Source organism: Hylobates moloch, unplaced genomic scaffold (assembly GCF_009828535.3).
Source record: "Hylobates moloch isolate HMO894 unplaced genomic scaffold, HMol_V3 SCAFFOLD_16, whole genome shotgun sequence".
Classification (NCBI taxonomy): Eukaryota; Metazoa; Chordata; class Mammalia; order Primates; family Hylobatidae; genus Hylobates; species Hylobates moloch.
The window spans coordinates 31,398,077-31,421,657 of record NW_026652291.1 but is presented as its reverse complement, the minus strand read 5'-3'; the positions used below and the strand labels follow the sequence as shown (position 1 = coordinate 31,421,657).

General features: G+C 45.8%; 2 protein-coding genes across 5 annotated transcripts in view; one reads left to right on the top strand and one right to left on the bottom strand.

Moving 5' to 3' along the window:
- The window catches only part of ZNF410 (zinc finger protein 410), a 47,574-nt gene extending 41,974 nt beyond the window's left edge, over positions 1-5,600 (top strand). For all 4 annotated transcript variants that reach the window (XM_032180272.2, XM_032180270.2, XM_032180271.2 and 1 more), the window contains one exon: positions 5,002-5,600. In XM_032180272.2, the coding sequence (XP_032036163.1) occupies positions 5,002-5,040 (39 nt within the window). In that variant the 3' untranslated portion in view covers positions 5,041-5,600. The remainder of the gene's footprint in view (positions 1-5,001) is intronic.
- A 172-nt stretch (positions 5,601-5,772) lies between these two features.
- FAM161B (FAM161 centrosomal protein B) lies at positions 5,773-23,559 on the bottom strand. The gene is made up of 9 exons (XM_032180269.2): positions 23,228-23,559; positions 19,522-19,841; positions 17,860-18,410; positions 15,889-16,235; positions 14,420-14,547; positions 11,440-11,604; positions 11,094-11,193; positions 9,437-9,576; positions 5,773-7,916 (listed from the first exon to the last, which is right to left on the bottom strand). Exons 1-9 carry the CDS (start codon positions 23,468-23,470, stop codon positions 7,778-7,780), a joined length of 2,133 nt encoding a protein of 710 aa, XP_032036160.1. The 5' UTR covers positions 23,471-23,559; the 3' UTR covers positions 5,773-7,777.
- Between the last annotated feature and the right edge of the window lie 22 nt (positions 23,560-23,581).

Below are 23,581 nucleotides of genomic sequence, written 5' to 3'. Positions count from 1 at the left end.
ATTTCTCTATCCACTGTATTTCCTAAAAACTGGTAGTTACATTTAGAGGTTTGATTAGATTCAATTTTTCCCCCTTGGCAAGAATATTTCATAAATGATACTCTTGCTTCCTATTACATCTCATCAGGAGGCACGTGATAATCAGTTGATCTTAAGATTGACTGGTAGGTTATGTAAAGGTTTTGGCAACCATTACTGATCATAGCCTAGATCTGTTTTTCATTAAGTCCTGCAAAATGGTCATATCCTAATTCTCTTGTTTCCTCTGTGTTTATTATGATTTTTTTTTTTTTTTTTTTTTTTTTTTTTGAGATGGATTCTTGCTCTGTTGCCCAGGCTGGAGTGCAGTGGCACCATCTCGGCTCACTGCAACCTCCACCTCCTGAATTCAAGCGATTCTTCTGCCTCAGCCTCCTGAGTAGCTGGGACCACAGGCATGTGCCACCATGCCTGGCTGTATTTTTAGTAGAGACGGGGTTTCACCATGTTGGCTAGGCTGGTCTTGAACTCCTGACCTCAGGTGATCCAGCCGCCTCGGCCTCCCAAACTGCCGGGGTTACAGGCGTGAGCCACTGCGCCTGACCTAATTGTGATTCTTTTATACAAGAAATACTTCTCTCATCAACCATGGGGTTGCCCTGAAATCGTCATTTCAGGAAAACCATCTCATTTTTCTTTTACCTAGTACACATTATTATTCGAGCAAGCCAACCCACAGCACCTAGCCTTTTCTTTTTTATATTTGAAACCTCAGAGCTTTTCTCTCCTGTATTGGTAAATATCTTTAAAATTCTCCACATTACCCAAATAAATGCCAGATGTATGAAAATTTAATTCATTCAGCGGTTAGTTACCACATACCTAGTACGTGCGAGGAATTCTGCAGGGTACTAGTTATACAACAGTAAACAAAACACAGTCTCTGCCTCAGATAGCTTATAGGCAGAATTAGGACCTTCATAACTATATATATGGTGCCCCTGGAGTTGCGCTGTACAGAGAGGTTAGGATGGGAGAAGTGACTGATGAATCAACTGGCAATTTTTTATTTTTTTATTTTTTAGACGGAGTCTCACTCTGTTGCCCAGGCTGGAGTGCAGTGGCACAATCTCGGCCCACTGCAACCTCCACCTCCTGGGTTCAAGCAATTCTCATGCCTCAGACACCTGAGTAGCTGGGATTACAGGCGGCCGCCACCACACCCAGCTAATTTTTTGTATTTTTAATAGAGACGGGGTTTCATCATGTTGGCCAGGCTGGTCTCAAACTCCTAACCTTAGGTGATCCACCTGCTTCGGCCTCCCAAAGTGCTGGGATTACAGGCATGAGCCACTGTGCCCAGCCTAAACTGGCAGTTTTTAAGTGTAGTACGTTCCAGTCTTGGGAGAAGTCAGAGAATATGTTTTAGAGTTTAAGTTGAGATGGGAGGGATGAATAGAAATCATCTTGATGGAGAAGTAGAAGGAGTTGGAAGAATATAACAAGCAGAAGGACAGCAGTGTGTACAAAAGTAGAAGGTGAGGGAGTAGAGGGCCTCTGTGGAACCGTAAAGGGTTGAGTGTGATGGGACATGGGATGAAGAGATGGACTGGAGAGGAAAATTGAGAGCTGGAAAGATAAGCTAGTCTCTTGAAAGGTCTTACAAGGCATGATTTTATCCTGGGGGCACTGAAGAACCACTGCACGGTTTTAAGTAGGGTATGACATGATCAGATTTGTGTATTCAGAATATCCAGTAATAGTACATTTGTTCCCTAGAACCTAGGCACATGAGTCTTGGAATTGGCCTCAGAGCATCCATGTATAATAGGTGCTGCCCACTTACAGCCTCAAGGAGACAGCATAACACAGGCTGCCTAAAAAACAAAAGAAAGACCTGGGTGTGGTGGGTCATATCTATAATCCCAGCACTTTTGGAGGCTAAGGTGGGAGGATCACTTGAGGCCAAAAGTTCGAGACAAGCCTGGACAACAGAGCAAGATCCTGTCTCTACAAAAAGTTTTTAAAAAATTATCCAGACATAGTGGTGCATACCTGTAGTCCCAGCTACTCCAGAGGCTGAGGCAGGAGGATCAACTTGAGCCCAGGAGTTCGAGGCTGCAGTGAACTATGATTCTGCCACTGCACTACAGCCTGGGAGAGATCCTATCCCAAAAATCAAACAAAAAAAAGGAAGTATGGTCTTCAGGAGGGCACAAAACCCAGTTTCATAATGGAAGCCCAAAACACTTAGAAAAATATTAATAACACAAAGGGGAAAGTGCTGTCCTTGATGTAGCTGAAAATCCTACACTGTCACTTTTTCCTCATGGGTTTTTGTATATTTACGAACATACCATATCTCTGTCTGAGCCTCACTTGTTTTGTGTTTTCTTCACTTTTACTGTTATTCTCCTCCTCTTATCACAGGCATTTCCACTGCTTATCCCCTCCTTTTCTTTCTTCACTAGTTTGGATCCTCCAATAACTTCAGTGTTTTTTCAAGCTCTGAGGCCCTCAGGGTTCCAGGCTTAGTCCTCTTCCTCATCCAAGATCTAGGTAATAACTTGCCATTTCTCCAGTGAGGAATGTTGATTCCTTAAGAACTTTCAGGTGGCAGAGAAGGTGAAGGCTATTTGCAACACATGTCCATTTCACCTTTTTGGAGATCACCAAGCAGTATAGATCAAAGTCTACTGATGAACTTGTAATTCCTGTAAATATGCTCTAAAAATAAAAATAGCTTATCAAGAATATCAGAGAACAACCAAATCTGTTATCAGAAATTTTCATGAGAGGCTGGGTGCGGTGGCTCATGCTTGTGATCCTAGCACTTTGGGAGGCTGGGGTGGGAGGATCAATTGAGCTTAGGAGTTTGAGACCAGCCTGGGCAACACAGGAAAACCCCATCTCTACAAAAAAATGAAAATTAGCTGGTCCTAGCTACTTGGGAGGCTGAGGTGAGAGGATCACTTGGGCCCAGGAGGTTGAGGCTGTAGTGAGCCATGATCTTGCCACTGCACTCCAGTCTGGGTGACAGAGCCAAACTCTATTTAAAAAAAAAAAAAGGCCGGGCGCGGTGGCTCACGCTTGTAATCCCAGCACTTTGGGAGGCCAAGGTGGGCGGATCACAAGGTCAGGAGATCGAGACCACGGTGAAACCCCGTCTCTACTAAAAATACAAAAAAATTAGCCAGGCGTGGTGGCGGGCGCCTGTAGTCCCAGCTACTCGGGAGGCTGAGGCAGGAGAATGGCATGAACCCGGGAGGCGGAGCTTGCAGTGAGCCGAGATCGCGCCACTGCACTCCAACCTGGGTGACAGGGCGAGACTCTGTCTAAAAAAAAAAAGAAAGAAAAATTACCATGGGAAAAATATCAGAAACTACAAGTCACCTCTCTGGTTCAGGTGGACAATCTTTATTTTTCCTCATTATTGTGCCACATCTGAAAATTAGATGGAGGACTCATTGCACAGGCCCAACTGGGACCCCCAGGGCTTTTGGGCTGTCATACTTACTAAATGTCATCCTAAATGGGGCTCCATATTTACATTGAGTTCACATTCTTGAACTCAAGAACCGGTATAAGAGATTCCCAGCTAGTTTTGACTACATCTTAGAATGCTTTCCAAATAAAACAAGGCAAAAATAGAAATTACAAATTCTATAATATTTCTCATAAAGTACCTTTGCTAAGTTTGACTGCAAAGATCTGGATCTTGGCCTCCATTAAAAACACACTATTCTTAACTTTCCTGCCACACAGCATCAAATGGAATATGTGGTTTCTTTAAGGTTTAATTTTTCTTCATTTTGTTTAAATGTGTTTAAATTCCATATAATGAAACTCTTTAAAAAAAATTTTTTTTTTGGTGGATACGGTGTCTTATCATGTTGCCCAGGGTGATCTCAAATTTCTGGCCTCAAGCAATCCTCCTCCCTCAGCCTCCCAAAGTGGTGGGGTTAATAGGCATGAACCATGGTGCCCAGCCCAATCATTAAATTCTACTGTATAAATTACCTTCATCCAAATTAGGATCACCAAGTAAATACATCTCAAGCTGAAGAATTTATTTGATTAGATTTTAATAAGTTCAGTTTTTGTTCCGCATTTTACTGAATTGTTCCCATCTCATTTTTGTCTGTCCGAAAACAGTCTCACTCTGTCACCCAGGCTGGAGTGCAGTGCAGTGGCATGATCATAGCTCACTGCATCCTTGAACTCCTGGGCTCAAGTGATCCTCCTCCCTCAGCCTCCCAAGTAGCTAGGACTGCAAGCATGTACCACCATGCTTAATTTTTAAAATTTTCTTGTAGAGACAGGGCCTCACTGTGTTGCCCAAGTGGGTCTCAAATTTCTGGTCTCAAGCAGCTCTCCTGCCTTAGCCTCCCAAAGTGCTGGGATTACAGATGTGAGCCACTGTACCCAGCCTCATTTTGTTTTTATATTAAAATGGAAGCCAGTTTCATTATTTCAAAACTCCTTTGAATAGAGCCTTGTGTATAGAGTAGAATGTTAGTGGTAGTTGCCATTATGCAGGAGTCCCTTAGGCTTATCATTCTTTTAAGCCCAATGAACCCCTAGATCCTTTATGAGTAGGTTTCAGCTCTCATATAGTACTTATAAAGGAACAGCTCCTCTTCCTATTTCCTTCTACTTGAGCCTTCAGCCTATCCTTTGGCTGACACGTATAAGATTTTGGTTCCACCATTTCTGTTTTCCCTGTTAGAGATTCCTCTGTCACTGACTGGTGAGTAGGTAACTACACAAACAATAGTTTGGCTTATAGACTCAGAATATTTGATTGCCAGGGTTAAAATGCCAGCCTTATGACATGGCTAAAGTGCTCTCCCAAGGCCACAGTGAGATCAGTCTGTGCATGTGTTTTCTTTGGAAGTAGACAGACTTCATTAACCCCTGTAGTGCATTCTCCATCCTCCACTCTTAATCCTTTTTACTATGAATTATTTTTTCTATAATTCAACTGTAACCTATTCTAGATTTGCTTTCAATCTTTTACAGTTACTAAACCAAGGAGATTTAACTGAAGGACGGACATGAGCGTGGGTGCTGACTCCTGGAAGAGCAGCTCTATCTGATCTCAAAATGCATATACTGGGAACAGGATGGCTTAGCCCACAACAGAACCAGAATGAATCTTTGAAGGCACAAGACTCTGCTTTTGCCACTCTTTCTCTTTCCCGGTATAGAAGATGGATGTAGGAGAGCTTCTTTTCTAACTACCATCTGATCCAGACAAGGAATGAAGCAATGACTGTGGGCTGGGAAACTGTACCTACCTCTCTTCCCACTGCAAAATTCTGGGATAGACCAGAAGTGAATTTGATTATGTGTTGGCTGAAGTTCTTCATTCTGACTGTTGAGGGGTGGTTTTCCTTTGAAGAGTTTTCATCCCAGACTCAGCTGTCTTTTCACATGGATGAAATAATTCCTGCTACCAACAACAGAGCTTCACCAGGAAGTTGAGTTTTCAAGATGCCTTGTTGCTTTGAAGAAGGGAGTGATGTCAATTCTCTTGTTACATTCTCCCTTTAGCAACCTGAGTAAGAGACTCTCTGCCACTGGGCTGCAAAAAAATAAATTACTTGAATCTCCCCTTGGCCCAGGCTGAGGTACTATCTTGTCCTATACACTTCTACTTGGTCACTTTGCTTTCTTCGTTAATGGAACATACAGTAGCATGTTAAGAGGGGTTTCATGTTTTTGTTTTTTTAAAGTTAAAAATTACATGATGCAGAGATTCAGGTTTTCCTTTAAATAAACAAAACAGCCCAGTCCTTTGGCTCTGGTTTTATACAAAATTTGTTTTCTTAGCGATTAAGAATTTAATCTTTCCCTTTAAGATAGTGTACTGATTTACTCTTAGGATTCCATGCAGGTAAAACTGAACCGAGGAGTCTTAGGAAACAACAAGAATGTCGTCATTTCTTAAGCCCAGGTGATAGTTATTGGATTATTACTCTGTCACCACCAAAAAAGATACATCTGAGAAAATGGCAATAAAAACAGATACTTTTTGAATTTTTCCAGAAAGATAGTTTTTTTAAAAAAAGCATGAGAAAGGTGCTTTAGTTAGAGCAGGCACTCTTGCTATCATCCTATCTCCACAGCTACTGAGAAAATATCCAATCATCATCATTATGATTTGAGATAGGGTCTTGCTCTGTCACCCAGGCTGGAGTGCAGTAGTGTAATCATAGCTCACTGTAACCTTGAACTCCTAGGCTCAAGGCATCCTCCCACCTCAGCCTCTGAATAGCTAGGACTATAGGCATGCACCACTAGTCCAGCTAACTTTTTGTTTTTTTTTGTTTTGTTTTTTTTTTTTTTTTGGTAGAAATGAGGTCTGTGTTGCCCAGGCTGGTCTTGAACGCCTGGCTTCAAGCGATCCTCCTGCCTTGGCCCTTCAAAGTGCTGGGATTACAAGCATGAACCACTGCACCGAGCCAGAATATCCAATTATTATTGGTGAGAAGAAAAGTATTCCAAAGTTCACCTACTAGTAGAAAATCTTGGTTGTCTGGGAAATTTTAAGTTTATTTAAAATGAACCTCATGCTCACATAAACACACAGGCACATTCTAAACAGATAACAGGAGAGAATTGTTTTAAATTCTTATTAATGACATGCATAATCACATAGTATGTAGACTGTGTTCATGGCAATTACTTGTATTCTTAGAATGCCAGTTTTTGCTTCATGCAGCCTTTTATATTAGAGCAGTGGTTCTCAGCCAGGGACATTTTTGCCCCCTGGGGATATGCAACATCTGGAGACATTTTTGGTTGTCACAACTGGGGAGAGGGGTACTACTGGCATCTATCAGGTAGTGGCCAGGGATGCTATTAAACATTCTACAATGTACAGGACAGTTCCCTTCCCCAATCCTCAACAAAGAATTAGGTGGCCCAAAATATTAATAGCACTGAGGATAAGAAACCCTGTACTAGAAGTTGTAAGTTTTTCATCCCCCATGGGCTAGATCTGATTGATATGCAGATGTATTTTATTTTGCCCATATAATATTTCTAAGTAATTTTTAAATTAGTTGATAGCATACACATTTCTGGGTTGATGAAAATGTAGTTGATGTAGTAACTCTGAGCCTATATTCCAGCAGGATTTGATACTTTCCAGTGTCTACTATCTCCTACTGTCTACACCCGCTCCATGGATGCATTTATGTTTCTGCACTAGCCCCTATAGGCATTTGGGTCTGTGCTCTCTTTTCTGTACCTATTCTCTAAGTGTGAGGCACAAAGCAGGAACCCTTAACTTTAGGTTACCATCCCTCCACCTGAGCCTCCCCACTTTGATTTCCTTGAACTATTCCCTGTTATCTGCTGCTCTTTTTTTTTCTCAGACAGAGTTTTGCTCTGCTGCCCAGGCTGGAGTGCAGTGGCGTGATCTCAGCTCATTACAACCTCTGCCTCCTGGGTTCAAGTGATTCTCCTGCCTCAGCTTCCTAAGTAGCTAGGATTACAGGCACGTGTCATCACGCCCAGCTAATTTTTGTATTTTTAGTAGAGATGGAGTTTTGCCATGTTGGCTGGACTGGTCTCAAACTCCCGACCTCAGATGATCCGCCTGCCTCAGCCTCCCAAAGTGTTGGGATTACAGGCATGAGCCACTGTGCCCGGCCTATTAATCTGCGACACTTCATTTCTTCATCCTCTAGCAGTAGCCATGACTCAAAACCCAAGTTTTCCCTGCCTTGACTCAAACCCAAGTTAGATGCTTAATATTTTTCAAAAGCAGTAATTTTAAGTGTAGTGATCAAGCAAGTGATATGAGATTTTCTGGTGATTGATGAGGCAGCTCCTCCAGTACTTTCCTGGGGCTTGCAGGCTGTTCTAGAGATCCTTCTAAACCCTGCTCTGGATCTCTGATGCTGAGTTTTGTAGTTTCTTGGAACCTGCAGAATAAATTAAAACATGAAAAACAAATCTTTTTTTCAGACAGTGTCTCACTCTCACCCAGGCTGGAGTGCAGTGGCATGATCTCAGCTCACTGCAGCCTGGACAGCCCAGCTGAAGCAACCCTCCCACCTCAAGCAATCCTCCCACCTCAGCTTCCCAAGTAGCTGGGATTATAGGCACGTGCCACTGCACCCAGCTAATTTTTTTTTTTTTTTTTTTTAACTTTTTGTAGAGACAGGGTTTTGCCATGTTGCCCAGGCTGGTCTCAAACTCCTGGGCTCAAGCGATCCACCCACTTCGGCCTCTCAAAGTGCTGGGATTACAGGCATGAGCCACCGTGCCCAGTCTGAAAAAAGAAAATCTTAAAGCACTGTGTAAGGTTTAAGAACGGTCTCTCCCAGCATTTGGGAGGCCGTGGCAGGTGAATCACGAGGTCAAGAGATCGAGACCATCCTGGCCAACATGTGGTGAAACCCTGTCTCTACTAAAAATACAAAAGATAGCTGGGTGTGATGGTGGGCACCTGTAGTCCCACCTACTCAGGAGGCTGAAGCAGGAGAATCACTTGAACCTGGGAAGCGGAGACTGCAGTGAGCGGAGACTGCAGTAAGCCGAGATTGCGCCACTGCACTCCAGCCTGGCGACGGAGCAAGACTCCGTCTCAAAAAAAAAAAGAGTCTCAACATTATTACTATTTTATATGGGATGTAAAGGAAAATTTCTAGGGGTATAAAACTGAGATAGGAATTAGGGTAGGGGCTGCTAGGATTTAAGATACAAAACAATTGAGAATAAGGGAAATAAGTACTATTTTATCCCTTTGACTCAATATCAAAATGGGTTATGGAGGGCCGGGCGCGGTCGCTCACGCCTGTAATCCCAGCACTTTGGGAGGCTGAGGCGGGTGGATCACGAGGTCAGGAGATGGAGACCATCCTGGCTAACACGGTGAAACCCCATCTCTAGTAAAAATACACAAAAATTAGCCAGGTGTGATGGCGGGCGCCTGTATTCCCAGCTGCTTGGGAAGCTGAGGCAGGAGAATGGTGTGAACCCGGGAGGCGGAGCTTGCAGTGAGCTGGAAATCGCGCCACTGCAGATAATCTGAACCGAAGGGGTTACGATGACAGATACGCCAGGTGCCCTAACCTGGGTGACAGCAGGGTCTCAGTGCTAGAAAAAGTTTTATAGTTTTATAAGAAGTCAAAATATACATGATTTTTCTTCAAAAATAAAGTAGAAATAGTTTCAGCTCATGAAATCGGAACTGGAATTGGAAAATGATCTGTTTCAAAATGGAAGAAAACGAAACAATTTGTCAGATTTTATTCACAACTGCACCACTCTCTTAAATTCAAATGTGTTACTTGGAGATCTCTGGATTACTTATTAATGTTATATAAATACAGGATTATGATCTCAAAATACCAGTGGCTATTCTAAAGTTTCCTCCCAGTGGTATTACTGGGTATGACAATTTAGAGAGCTGCAGAATGACAGCAACATTTCAGGTTACCTGGGAAAATCCTTGACTTTGGTCTCCTTCTCTTGAACAGCCCGGGTGCCTTGACCCTTGTTTCTCACAAAGTCTTCCTCCAGCCCAGCCTGCTTCAGGGTGTCTAGATACCATTGTTCTGCTTCTTTCTTGGCTAGATCCTGTGGGATGGAAATTAATCTGTTGTAGCTGTCTTATGAATTACCAGACAATTCTAAATTACTTAATCAGTATTGTTACAATACTGCCACAACCACCACCACCCTTATTGTGGGGCATAGATTTGCATGAAAATTATTTAACCCTTGTTTTTGAGCCTTAATGTGTATATAAATCACCTGAGGTCTTGTTAAAATGCAGATTTCACATTTGGTAGGTGTCAGATGAGGACTGTAATTCTGTATTTCTAACACTCCCCAGAGATGCCAAACTGTTGATTTGGGAGCCACAATTTTGAAAAGCAATGACTGAGACTTTTGGGAGACAAATCAGACCCAGATTTAAAAGGATGGACTAAAAACCTTCTAAGATTTTAAAGCAACAAACCATTATCAGGACCACTAAAATAAAATAGAAAATAAGATACACCAAGACTCTTATTGGAAGGACAGATGGTCTGCATGTGGACCAGAAGAATATTATTTTTTGTTTAAGTATTCAAGAACAAAATCATACAGTACTTTGTATTTTTCCTAGAGAGGTGAAAGATCTGTTGAGATCTGAAGAGTGAGCTTGCTTAACATTAACATAAAGAAGGATGAGAGATTTTGAACAATGCAAGTTGCTAACTAAATCCAAGACCATGTGTGCTTGTGTGTGTGAGAGGAGAAAGATTTATGGAGCGGGGAGGAAGTGGAGCCAGCAAATGCCTAGACAATGTACTAACTATAAGATGGAGCTAATGCCCTGCCATTGGAACTAGGTCACTAGGGAACCCCAACTTGTCTGAAACTGGAGAGGAAAGGGATCCACAGAGCCTAATGCAATAGAAACAGAGCATCCTTACATTCTTATGGAGATCTCAGCTGAGTCCAACGTCCCTAAGTCTATAGAGAGTATCTTAAAATGATACTCTTCCAGGATACTTTGGGTATACTGCCTATGGGTTAGCCCTGTTCCACAAGGAACACACACTCACACACACACACACACACGCATACAAAACATAAGAAGAAAAAAAAATTCAGGCTTCCAGCCTGAAAGTCACTTAGTCTACAGAGAGCCTTGTGGGGTGTTTGCGGGCATCCTAATGCTTGGAGACCTATAAATGTACCACAGCTCTAGAGGCTGGGGAGGCCCAGGGCCAGCAGCACTGCCAGAGGAGAGATACCTTTCCAGCACTGTGAACAGTGGCTCCAGAGCATAGAAAGAGCCAAATGGTCCCTGTGTCTCTGGGGTCTAATGCCCAATCTGATGAAATCTGAATGGTAGACTACAGTGAAAGCTCTAGGAAGTGAGATATCCCTTTACCGATGCCTTTGGAGTCCACTCTTGGATGAAATCAACATAAGCAGCATTCTCTATCGTACTAGTTATTTTGGGAAAAGAAGGTAGTAATGAAATTAGAATTTCTGGGCCTCAAGGAAAATTTTAATACCCACATAATAAAATTGTTTCATAATTTTTCAGAGCCCTTTTATCTAAGGCAGAAAGAAAACAAATGATGGTTTAGTTTTACCTTGGCAACTTGTTCAAAGAGATAGGGCCTTGTTTGTAGTCGCTTCTTCATTTCTTCCAGTTCTTTCTTATATTCTTTCGCTCTTTTACGGTCATTGTTCCTGGAATTAGCAAGACTTTTAGAAAGAATTTCATCTTTTCTAATCCAGAATACCCTTCATTTCCAGTAAAGCAGTGTAACTCTCGTGTACATTGTAAATTCCTATCTGAGTTGGAAAATCATGACCCTGCTGTGATTACAGGAGCCTACCTACCCCGATAACTCTATTTTGCATTTTCTGGCAATAGGCCAGTGGTCTGTTGGATCCCAAGGCAAGCACCCCTTTTGACACATAGAGGACACTGACCGGTTCTCTTTCAGCTTTGCTTTGAACACTTCCTCCAGGCTTTTATGGGGATCCATGGCTTTTGCACGCAAGGTCACAGATTTGGACATTGCTTGAGACTTCTTTTTGTGTATCTCCAGCCACTGAATACTCCCATCTGCTTTGTTCTTTTTTTCAAGTGCGCTTCTAAAGGAAGGAGGCAGAAAAAGAGTATAGATTACCAACCTGGGTGTACTGAAAAGCAATCTTAGGCCAGGTGTGGTGACTTACACTTGTAGTCCTAGCACTTTGGGAGGCCAAGGCAGGTGGATCACCTGAGGTCAGGAGTCCAAGACCAGCCTGGCCAACATGGTGAAACCCCAGCTCTACTAAAAATACAAAAATTAGCTGGGCATGGTGGTGTGCACCTGTAATCCCAACTACTCGGGAGGCTGAGGCAAGAGAATTGCTTGAACCCGGGAGGCAGAGGTTGCAATGAGCCAAGATCGCACCGCTGCACTCCAGCCTGGGTGACAAGAGCAAGATTCTGTCTCAAAAAAATAATAATAAAAAATAAAATAAAATAGCCGGGCACGGTGGCTCATGCCTGTAATCCCAGCACTTTGGGAGGCTGAGGCAGGCGGATCACAAGGTCAGGAGATCGAGACCATCCTGGCTAACACTGTGAAACCCCGTCTCTACTAAAAATACAAAAAATTAGCCAGGTGCGGTGGCGGGCGCCTGTAGTCCCAGCTACTCGGGAGGCTGAGGCAGGAGAATGGCGTGAACCCAGGAGGCGGAGCTTGCAGTGAGCCGAGACTGTGCCACGGCACTCCAGCCTGGGCAACAGCGAGAGACTCCATCTCAAAAAATAATAAAAAATCAATAAAATAAAAGAAAAGCAATCTTAGTAACCTTTTCTGGAAAGTAAGTTGGTGTTTTCAATGAATGGGGCATGTAATTTACCTCAACTGCCATTTTTAAAAATAATAAAATTCTAGGATTAAATGCACTGGTAGATGAAGCCTTTCCAGCACTAGGGACACAGTGACTTCCTACCCTAGAAGTGCATTTACTGAACTGGAGAAATGTCAGTTAAAATATCCTTACTTAGGCCGGGCATGGTGGCTCACGCCTGTAATCTCAGCACTTTGGGAGGCTGAGGCGGGCTGATCACGAGGTCAGGAGTTCGAGACCAGCCTGGCCAACATGGTGAAACCCCGTCTCTACCAAAACTACAAAAAAAATTAGCTGGGTGTAGTGACACGCACCTGTAATCCCAGCTACTTGGGAGGCTGAGGCAGGAGAATCACTGAACCCGGGAGGCAGAGGTTGCAGTGAGCTGAGATTGCACCACTGCACTCCAGCATGGGCGACAGAGCAAGACTCTGTCTCGAAAAAACATATATATATATCTCCTTACTTAAATAGTCCAACACTCAATAGGTCTTCGCCTATCTGGATACAAAATAATACTAATAGCTACCATTTACTGAGCTCCTTATTATGAACCAAGTACCATTACATTTCACATTGTCCTCATAACTGCATTATGAGGTAAATACTAAATTCCCTTTTTATAGGGGAGGTGGTTGAGGCTCAAAGGAGGTAAGCCCCTTGCTCAAAGCTACCCAGCATGCCAGTGGAAAAGCCCCTATTGGACCAGGACCTCTGACTCCCAAGCCTCTGGCCTTGACCACTCTGCTGTAAACAGTGGGCTGGAAGGTGTCTGGGTTCATGGTCCTTTGGGAATACAAATCTGCACATTCAGAGAGAACTGGAAATGAGCCTCCTTCAGTGCAGACTATCTGGGTTCAACTTGTAGCACTTGGTTTGTTATCTACAAAGTAATATGTTGAGTTCTCCCAAAAGGAAAATCAATCAAGACTCTTACATTTGGATGTTTATATTCAAATGGACAGACTGGGAAGAAGGACATGAAAATTTAATCTGTTAATATGTCAGATTCCCTGTGGCTGGAAAGCAGATGTGGATGTCCTCTATAGGTAGGCCAGTCTCTTTGTTCAGGAGGCCTGTGTTCTTGGGCCCTCAGGATACTGAGCAATTAGCCCTGATTTAGTAGGTCTAACTGAAGTCTGAAGAAGAAAGGAGTATCCCTTGGACCATAAATACTTTTCTACAATCCCTGCTGTGGGGCTTAAAGATCCAAGTAGGTTCTGAGTACTCCCCTACGTGCCCCATGGGAAGGCAGTAAGACATTAGTCCTCTCCCTGGCCTAAGCTGCTGTTACACCATGACCTCTCTTGCCTACTTCAGCTCAGAAGCCTGGTGGAAGAACCCTTGCTGGGGGCTGGCTTAATGAGAACAACATCATAACAGAGTCAGGTCAGTTGAAGAGTTAAAAATAAGCAGGCTCTTGCTGCCCAACAGACTCTGACATCTTCCCAAGATGAATCTCAGAGAATCTCAAATCTATGCAATGGATGTCTCATCTTTGTGGCAACTTGAGCCACCTGCTAACATACTTCTCTGAATTCTTGTTCCTCACCACTCCCTTCCTCTCACCCATGGGCTTTTATCCATGTTCTGTCTGTCTGGAACCTTCCTTCTCTCCAGGCTTTGTCTGGCCAACTCTTCCTTGTTCTTCAGTTTCACTTTAGACATCTATTCCACAAGACAAGACCCCCCTGCTCCAGGCTGCCCAGTGCCCTCACAGTCCCCTTTACCCCCATCATTGCACTACTCAAAAAATATGGCCATTGCTTCTTTGCTTTTCTGTATTTCAGACTAGATAATAAACTGTAGGTTCCCCAAGATCTCCAGCCTTAACACTGTGCCTGGCACAGAATAAGCCCACTGTGAATATGTGCTGAATGATGGCTAGCTGTTCTCCAAGCACCAGGTGTGGAGAACCGCAATTTTTCCTGTCCTGATCAGAAAATTCCCTTTGACCCCTTGAGGTATCTCTGATAACAGGAAAGGAAGCCCCTCGGCAGGGAGGTTTCCAGCATTTGGGGCCAGAATCAGAGCATGGGTCTTGTGCAGCCTGACCACCACTCACCTGACTGCAGATTCCCTCTTCCTGGTGGCATCTGTGATGTGCACAGGGAGAGTGTTGGCAGAGAGGGAAGCAAGGCCGCTCAGAGAACGACTCCTTGGTAGGGGTGTAGCTGGTGGCTGTGGGGAATCCTAGAAGAAACAAAGGCTGGTATTGGTGGGACAGCATGTGTGATTAGTTTCTATCTTTTTTTCTTTTCCTTTTTTTTTTTTTTGAGACAGAGTCTCGTCTCGCCCTTTTGCCCAGGCTGGAGTGCAGTGGCGCAATGTCAGCTCACTGCAATCTCAGCTCACCGCAACCTCCACCTGCCTGGTTCAAGCAATTCTCCTGCCTCAGCCTCCCATGTAGCTGGGACTATACAGGTTGTGAGCCACCACGCCCAGCTACATTTTTGCAGTTTTAGTACAGATGGGGTTTCACCATGTTGGTCAGGCTAGTCTCGAATTCCTGACCTCAGGTGATCCACCCACCTCGGCCTCCCAAAGTGCTGGGATTACAGGTGTGAACCACCGCGCCCAGCCATTTTCTATCTTTACTAGGATTCGGCTTCACTGAAGGACTGAAAATGAGAATCCTCATTTTTTTTCCTGAGAATAAGGCAAGGATAATGAGATCTCAAGTTTCATAACCAAGCCAAGACTTGGATATCAATCCTAAAGTTTTCAGTCAAATGAGAAGAGTTCCTTGAAATTGGTATAGGGACATCAACAACTGATCCCAACTCTTTGCGTCTCAGGCCTGCTTGGACTTATTTCTGTGAAATCCTTCTAGAGTAAGGGAGGAAAAGAAGTGTCCCTATGGTTTGTTTTTGTTTTGTTCTGTTTTTGAGATGAACTTTCACTCTTGTTGTCCAGGCTGGCGTGCGGTGGCGCAATCTCAGCTCACTGCAACCTCCGCCTCCCAGGTTCAAGCAATTCTACCTCAGCCTCTGGAGTAGCTGGGATTACAGGCACCCGCCACTGCACCCGGCTAATTTTTGTATTTTTAGTAGAGATGGGGTTTTGCCATGTTGGCCATGCTGGTCTCAAACTCCTGACCTCAGATGATCTGCCCTCCTCGGCCTCTCAAAGTGCTGCGATTAAAGGCGTGAGCCACCACGCCTGGCCTGTTTTTTGTTGTTGTTTTCATATGGGGTCTCACTCTGTTGCCTAGGCTGGAGTACAGTGGCATAATCTTGGCTCCCTGCAGCCAGAAGGTCCTCCCACCTCAGCCTCCTGAATAGCTGGAACTACAGGTACATGCCACCACATGTGGCAAAATCTGTATTTTTTTTTTTAGAGATGGGGTCTCTGTGTTGCCCAGGCTGGGCTGTGGTCTGGAGTTTATAGGAAACTGAATCTTCTTACAACTGAGCTGGTGTTTAAAAAAAAGATAGGAAAACCTTGTTGAGAAGTGCTTTCCAGGAAGACCTGGCCCCAACCCTGTATTTCAGGCCGCAGCCCTGACCCTCCCACAGCTGCCTGGGCTCTCACCGGCCTCCTTCCGGTGGTGGCAGCATCACAGGGCCGCTGAGGGTGGCGCAGGTTGGCGGTCCTCAGCAAGAAGGGCTTGTTGCGAGTGGCCTCTTGGGTTTCTCTTCTTTTGGCTGCTCTTCTCTGGAAGGCCTTGTAAAGGCCCTCATAGTCAGGGACCACAGGATTCACCCGAGGCTGGAATCCGAAGTTAGTGTGCAGAAACCCAAGCTTTTCCTGCCAGGTTCGGGTGGCTGTGCGGGCCTGTGGGTTAGCCTGGTTACTAGAGGAGGCGATAGGGGAAGAGGCCATCTGGAGCATGTCCAGGGCTCTCATCTGGATGCGAATTTTCCTGAAGAGCTCAGCTTCTGTGGAGAAAGGATGGTGATGGGTAAGAAAGGACCAAGCATGAAACCTACAGGATTGGAGAACTTTCCCTCTCTTACACACTAGCTGTAAGTGTACTGGAGGCAACTAGGAATTTTCAGGAATTCTGACACATTAACATCCTGTGGGATGCTTGCAGATGGCCTTAATAGGAGTAATTATGCCACAGAAAATAACAAACATTACAAACCAGCTTCCTTTTTTTTTTTTTTTTTTTCTGGAGAGCTTGTTAATAAATGTCATCCAGAACACCACTGCCTGTGCCAATCAGGCTGCAGAAGCAGTGACCATCGACACTTACCGAGCACTTTCTGTGACTGCTTCTTCAGAGATGAAGCAGAGGAAGTGGGCCAGTCACCTGCTCCTCTCCCAGGTTTCCCCATCTCAGAGAAAGGCCCTACCATCCACCCAGCTGCCCAGGCCCTTTGCCCACATCACTGACTCCTCCGTGTCTCTCATCAGTCACAAGTTCTGTCATTTCCTCCCCTTTAACCTCTCTCCAGTCCATCCTCTTTTTTTCATCCCTGCAACCAGTTGCATAACTTCTCAACTGAATTGTGAAATAGCTTCCTCTTGGCTCAGCATCCCTCCAGTCTTGCTGCCCTCTCAGATTATCTATACAGCAATCAGAAGGATCCTTCTGAACTGTATTTCTGATCATGGGCCACCCTGCCTCAATCCCTCAGTGGCTCCCCTGTGCCCTTGGGATGAAGTCCAGACTTGCCAACGTGGCTTGCAAAGCTCCTCATGTCTGGCCCATGCCTGCCTCTCCCTTCCCACTCCCTCTTCTCTCAGACCTCTACCTTTCCATCCCTTGCAGATGCTCCGCTTTCTCTCCCCTCCATGCCACATTCTGCCTGCTCCACTTCTCCTCCCTCTTCACCCCTCCTTCAGTTCAGCCCCAGGGCCCATTTTCTCAGGGGACCTTCCCTAACTGCTCCCTTCCTTCACCAATCCCCGGGTTAGGTCCCTCTGATATATGTTTCCATGTTTCCCCTTTTAATCCTTGTAAATAACTCGCCATGTTTGTATGTATTTGTCTTTACCTGTTTTCCTCACATACCTACAAACTCCATGTCTGTGTGTTCACCATGGCACAGTGCCTGGAGCATGGCACATGCTACCGAAAAGTGCATAAAGCCTGAGCCCCTTATTTGGAGCTATACTTTTTGAAATGCGTAAATAATCATCCCCCAGGTAATTTCGGCGATTGTCACTACCTCACCAGGATGAAGGAGCCGTTGGGGAGCATCTCAGGGCAGTGTGCTGGTGGTGGCACGAGCCCAAGCTGGTCCTCAGCTGTCTCACTGGTTCTCTATTCCTGCACCTGTGCTGGTGCAGAGGCCCTCATGTGCATTCACTCAGATGTCAACAGGACGAGCCTTGGGGACACTGTGGGACCTCTCACTCCTTGCTCCATACAGGTCCCGATTGTATAGACAGACCTAACCCTCCCCAATGGCCTGCACTAAGCATGCAGCCTCTAATGGGTCCAACCAAGCAGCAAATCTCCAAGCCAGGCAGACCCCTGGGCCCTGACTAAATCCCTATGGTGGGATTGGTTCCCCGAGGCAGGAGGCAGCAAGGTGGCAAGGATGTCTTTACCCTGGAGTTTATCCCCAAGGGCTGGCTCCAGAATGGACTTGGGAATCCTTCTGGTGGCCTTCTGCTTGGAGATCTTGGCTTCAGCTGTGGCAGCCAAGTCTCTCTGTTGAGCAGCTTCCTTTAGCTGCTCCTCCTTCTCCAGGAAGCTGAAGGGCTTCAAAGAAGAGAGGAGCAGTTCCTTCCTCTTCTGGATCCCTGCCTGCCTTCGGGCCTCACTGCGCTCCATGATCTCTTGGTAGAGGGGCAGGTAGACATGTGCAGGCACAGGCTGTGCCCGGAACTGCCTGTGGCACTCGGCCTCTTCCTCGCCCTGCCTCTGGGCCCGCTGCCTCTCCTGCTCAAAGGAGGCAGGTGAGCCCAGCCACTCGGCCTTCTTCCGGGCCTCACGCAGCGTCATGCGGAATGGCCGAGGGATAGTAATGGATGATGCCCAGGAGCTGACACTTCTGTGCTGGGAGGGAGGCCGGGTGCCTGAGGGTGGCTGGGTCTGAGGCCTGGGAATGTTGGAGGGAAGGTTGCTCAGGGAGCTGCGGCGCCTTGTGGAGCCACACCTGGGAAGAAAGCAGATCTGTGAGTGGTGGACAGGGCAGTCAGGAGGCCCTGCTCCCTCCAGACCTCCTCCCCGGTCCTCCCTTCCCACTGGTCAAAGCTGGCTGCTCAGCCTAACACCATAGCCCCACAGGCCTCCATGTCCATGACCTTCCCACCCGCCACTGCACCCACCCACCACTGGCAGCCCTAATGGAAAGTCTCTTCTCAGAATTGATCCCAGAACTGCCACTTTTGCACTCTAATATTTCATATGAGAGAACAAAGAGCAGAGTAGAGCTTTAGAGTCAGACAGATCTGGGTTTAAATCTTGCTTCAAACTTTAAGCAAAGTTCTGTTAAAACCTCAATTTCCTCCTATGTAGAATGGCAAAAATTAATGTCTACTTACCAGGTTATTGGAGGAGAAAGTAAATATTAAAAAAGGTAAAGTAATGAGATAATGTACACTTTATCTCATTCAATATTTACTTTCTAAGACTTAACCAAGATAAAGGTACTTTGTTGTCATTCTCAGGGAAAGTGTATTTAGGAAAGGCTTCCCTGTAATTTTTTTATTATTATTATTTATTTATTTGTTTATTTATTTATTTTTTGAGATGGAGTCCTGCACTTTTGCCCAAGCTGGGCGTGATCTTGGCTCACTGCAACCTCCACCTCCCATGTTCAAGCAATTCTCTGCCTCTGCCTCCTGAGTAGCTGGGATTACAGGCACCTGCCACCACGCCCAGCTAATTTTTTTATATTTTTAGTAGAGACGGGGCTTCACCAAGTTGGCCAGGCTGGTCTCGAAGTCCTGACCTCAAGTGATCCGCCTGCCTCAGCCTCCCAAAGTGCTGGAATTACAGGTGTGAGCCACTGCGCCTGAGGAAAGGCTTCCCTTTAATTAATTCCAGTGCATCACTGGACTAAGTGTTGCCCAAAGTGATTTAGGATTCCTGGGGAGCAATAAGAACACCTGTTTGGAACCAAGAGCTGATTCTCAGCTAGAGCCTTAGTAAATGGCAACTTGCAGAAGTGCTCTTTGCTTTACAGAGGAAGACGAAGCCCAGAGACATGACGTGACCTGTGTGGAGGTGTGGAGTGAAGCAGCCGTGGAGCTGCAGTGCCTTACCTCAGAGCCCGGGGGCACTGGACCTGCACCATCCCCCTGTCCTTGTCTTGGAAGAAAGTCTCCAGGTCCTCCTCATCTTCAGAGAGGTTTTCATCACTCTCTGGGTCAGACTGAAAGAGAGACTCCAACGGACACCGTCTGCCTTTCTGCTTCAGTACCTGTAAGGTCTGGTAAAAGCTCCCAGTTGAGTCAGAAGTAGAATCTATCTCCTCGTCTGGGCTGAGGAACTCGTCAAGTTTGCTGGCCCTGGGCCAAACCAGCCCATCCCCGGACAGCTCCTCTCCTGCCTCTGTGTCCGGGGAGGACTTGGGGGGAAATATCTAAAATAGAATAGAAATAGGCTGTGGGTCAAACAATAATTTCAAAGGTATTCAAATCATAATTTCACTTTGAATAAGCTTCTGTATATTAGGGACTGGGGAGAATCTGGGGTCTGCCAGATGCACTGGCTCACACCTGTAATCCTAACACTTTGGGAGGAATTTTTAAAAATAAGGTGTGTTTCTTGGTCTAAAGAAATTTCACAACTTGGTCTATGAAGTGTGCTTGGTTGAAGGGATGGAGAGGGAAGCGAAGAGCTGAAGTTGGTTCCCTACGCCATACAGTGCAGTAAGCTTTTACAGAGTACCTCACTTGTGCCAGGCTTTCTGACCCCTGTACTCCAGGAATCCTGCCCATCATGATGGCCACACTCTGCCTTACTTGGGTTTTACCTACTTCTTGCTCATCTTCCTTCTCCCCCTTCCCTTATCTCTACTCCTCTGCTTTCCTCATGTTCTAGCTAATTTGCACTCTGTCAAGGAATGGATGATGGCCGGGTGCAGTGGCTCATGCCTGTAATCCCAGCATTTTGGGAGGTCGGGGGAGGTGGATCACCTGAGGTCAAGAGTTCAAGACCAGCTTGACCAACATGGTGAAACCCCATCTCTACAAAAATACAAAAATTAGCTGGGTGTGGTGGCGGGTGCCTGTAATCTCAGCTACTGGGGAGGCTGAGGCAGGAGAATCGCTTGAACCCAGGAGGCGGAGGTGGCAGTGAGATGAGACTGCGACACTGCACTCCAGCCTGGGCAACAAGAGCAATGCTCCGTCTCAAAAAAAAAAAAAAAAAAAAAAAAAGGAATGGATAATTAACAAGACAGACAGTATGGTCTGGCTGGAAGAGCAATGTCTTAAGAAGTGGGACACACAATTAACTTTTTCAGTACTCCATTCACTCATAAAATATTTACTGGGTGCCTGATGTGCACTGGGCACTTGGCTGAGAACAAGACAAACAAGGTCCTTACTCTCATGAAGCTTACACTGTAGTAAGAGGAGACAGATAATATAAGATGATAATAAATTCCGTGAAAACCATAAAAACTGTGAGGTTATAAAAAGATGGAGTGCCTATGGAAAACTTTTTGGTTGATAAAGTCCATCAGATTAAGGTTATTAGGAATGTACTTGTAATCAGTACATCAGTTAGGTTTATTAACTTGCTGCAGGACACTACGGAAAACCATAGGGCTTAGGGTCGAGGGTGTGATTTTTATAGGGTTGGCTTCCCTGATTGATTCAGGGAGCCAGGTATCAACTCTGGAATGGTGCTGTCATGAAGTGGGGACAATTTAGTTAAGTGAATGATTAAGCAATTTTTTTTTTTTTGAGACAGGTTCTTGCTCTGTCACCCAGGTTCTGGAGTGCAGTGGTGCAATCATGCCTCACTGCAGCCTGAACCTCCTGAGCTCAGGTGATGATCCTCCCACCTCAGCCTCCCGAGTAGCTGGGACTACAGCACGCACGACCACACCTGGCTAATTTTTGTATTTTTTGTAGAGATGGAGTTTCACCATGTTGCCCAGGCTAGTCTCCAACTCCTGAGCTAAAATGATCCGCCTGCCTTGGCCTCCCAAAGTGCTGGGATTAGAGGCGTGGGCCATTGGGCCCCGCCCAACGGCAATTCTTATTCAAAAGGTGAGAAGAATAAAGTAGGGTGGGTAATTGATCAGTAAGCATTATCATTTGGAAGAAGGGGTGTTAGTAATTTTGCACCTATGGTATGGCCCTGAGAGAAACACTGTTTCCTGATGTTCTTGCTCTTGGCATTATCTATGCCTATGACAGTCTGAGTTATACTTTCTCAGTACTGGGCTGATTTTTATTTTTCATTGTGGAGGAATTTTGAATTGACACTTGATTGATGAGGAGCCAGGCTTACTAAAATCCAGGGTAAGAGTCAGAAGTATGTATGCACCCTAGCCCTGGCTCTGCTATAGTGTGCGATCTTGGGCACATTTTTTCTTTTTTTTTAAAGACAACTTTATTAAGATATAATTTCTATACAATATATTCACTCATTTAAAGTGTACAATTCAGTGGTTTTAGTATATACACAGTTGTGCAACTACCATCACAATTTTAGAACACTTTTATCGCCCTTAAAAGAAACGCCATACTCTTTAGTAGTCACTTCCTATTTCCCCTAACCCTCCACACCCCACCCCACCAGCCCTAAGCAACCGCCAGTCTACTTTCTGTCTTTAATAATTTGGGGTCCACCAGGCGCACTGGCTCACGCCTGTAATCTCAGCACTTTGGGAGGCCGTGGCTGGTGGATCATTGGAGGCACGCGCCACCACATCTGGCTATTTTTTTTTTTTTTTTTTTTTTTTTGAGACGGATTCTCACTCTGTCGCCAGGCTAGAGTGCAGTAGTGCCATCTGGGCTCACTGCAACCTCCGCCTCCGGGGTTCAAGCGATTCTCCTGCCTCAGCCTCCCGAGTAGCTAGGACTACAGGCACGCACCACCATGCCCAGCTAATTTTTGTATTTTTTTGTTTGTTTTTGTTTTTGAGACAGAGTTTTGCTCTTGTTGCCCAGGCTGGAGTGCAATGGCACAATCTCGGCTCACCACAACCTCCACCTCCCAGGTTCAAGCAATTCTCCTGCCTCAGCCTCCCGAGTAGCTGGGATTACAGGCATGCGCCACCATGTCCAGCTAATTTTGTATTTTTTTTAGTAGAGACAGGGTTTCTCCATGTTGGTCAGGCTGGTCTTGAACTCCTGACCTCAGGTGATCCGCCTGCCTCGGCCTCCCAAAGTGCTGCATTACAGTAGTAAGCCACCGCACCCAGCCAATTTTTGTATTTTTAGTAGAGACGGGGTTTTGCCATGGAAACCAGCCTGGTCTCGATCTCTTGACCTCGTGATCCGCTTGCCTCGGCCTCCCAAAGTGCTGGGATTACAGGCGTGAGCCACCGCGCCTGGCCAATTTTTTTTTTTTTTTAATTTTTAGACGGAGTTTCACCATGTTGGCCAGGCTGGTCTCCAACTCCTGACCTCAGGTGATCCACCCGCCTCGGCCTCCCAAAGTGCTGGGATTATAGGCGTGAGCCACCACGCCTGGCCAAATTTGGGGAGCAATTTTCTTAATCTCTTTGTGCCTCAGTTTTCTCTTCTACAAAAATGGGACGACAATTGTACTACTGGTCATAGAGTACTAAGAGGATAAGCGAAAACTGAGTGACATATCTATGAAGAGCCTCGTATGAAGTCCGAGAGGTTCAGGTCTCCAAGTCAGAGTCCGCCTTCTGCTCCCTAAACGCTCATTTTAATCCCACGCCCCTCCGTATCACGCCCCTGCTGTCTGTCTCCAAGGCAACGCCAAACAGTTTCCTCTCTGGGATTCCTTTCCCGGTGGCAGTCTCGCTTCTCTCCTCACCTGATGGCTCCCCTCCGCACCTCCGGGGGCTCCCTCAGGCCTCCCCACGGTAATTTCAGCTGGACAGAGGCAGCAGCGGCAGTGACAGCGATAGTGGCAGCAGCGGCGGCAGCGAGAGCTATGCGGTGCCAGGGCCCACCCCTTTCTAGCTTTGGCGTCTGATTGGCTTCCAGGGCAGCCTCCGATCCATCCCGCCCGAGGAGGCAAGGTTCGTTTTCCGATTGGTCTATTCTCTTCGCGCATTTTATTTCCGGTTCTGAGGACGCCGCGGAAGCGGGACGGGATTGGAGTTCTCTGCTCCGGACGCACTACGTAGGGGGGCCTGCGGGAGTTCTGAGTGCGACGGCGCAGGTC

Bases quoted from the DNA above. Each gene is read 5' to 3' on its own strand.
- FAM161B (XM_032180269.2), bottom strand. From the start codon at position 23,470: ATGCGCGAAGAGAATAGACCAATCGGAAAACGAACCTTGCCTCCTCGG. The intron at 11,194-11,439 runs GTCAGTGTCCTC...TGCTAATTCCAG, and splicing joins GCAAAGCTGAAAGAGAACCG to GAACAATGACCGTAAAAGAG. The intron at 9,577-11,093 runs GTAAAACTAAAC...TCCATCCCACAG, and splicing joins TCTTTGAACAAGTTGCCAAG to GATCTAGCCAAGAAAGAAGC.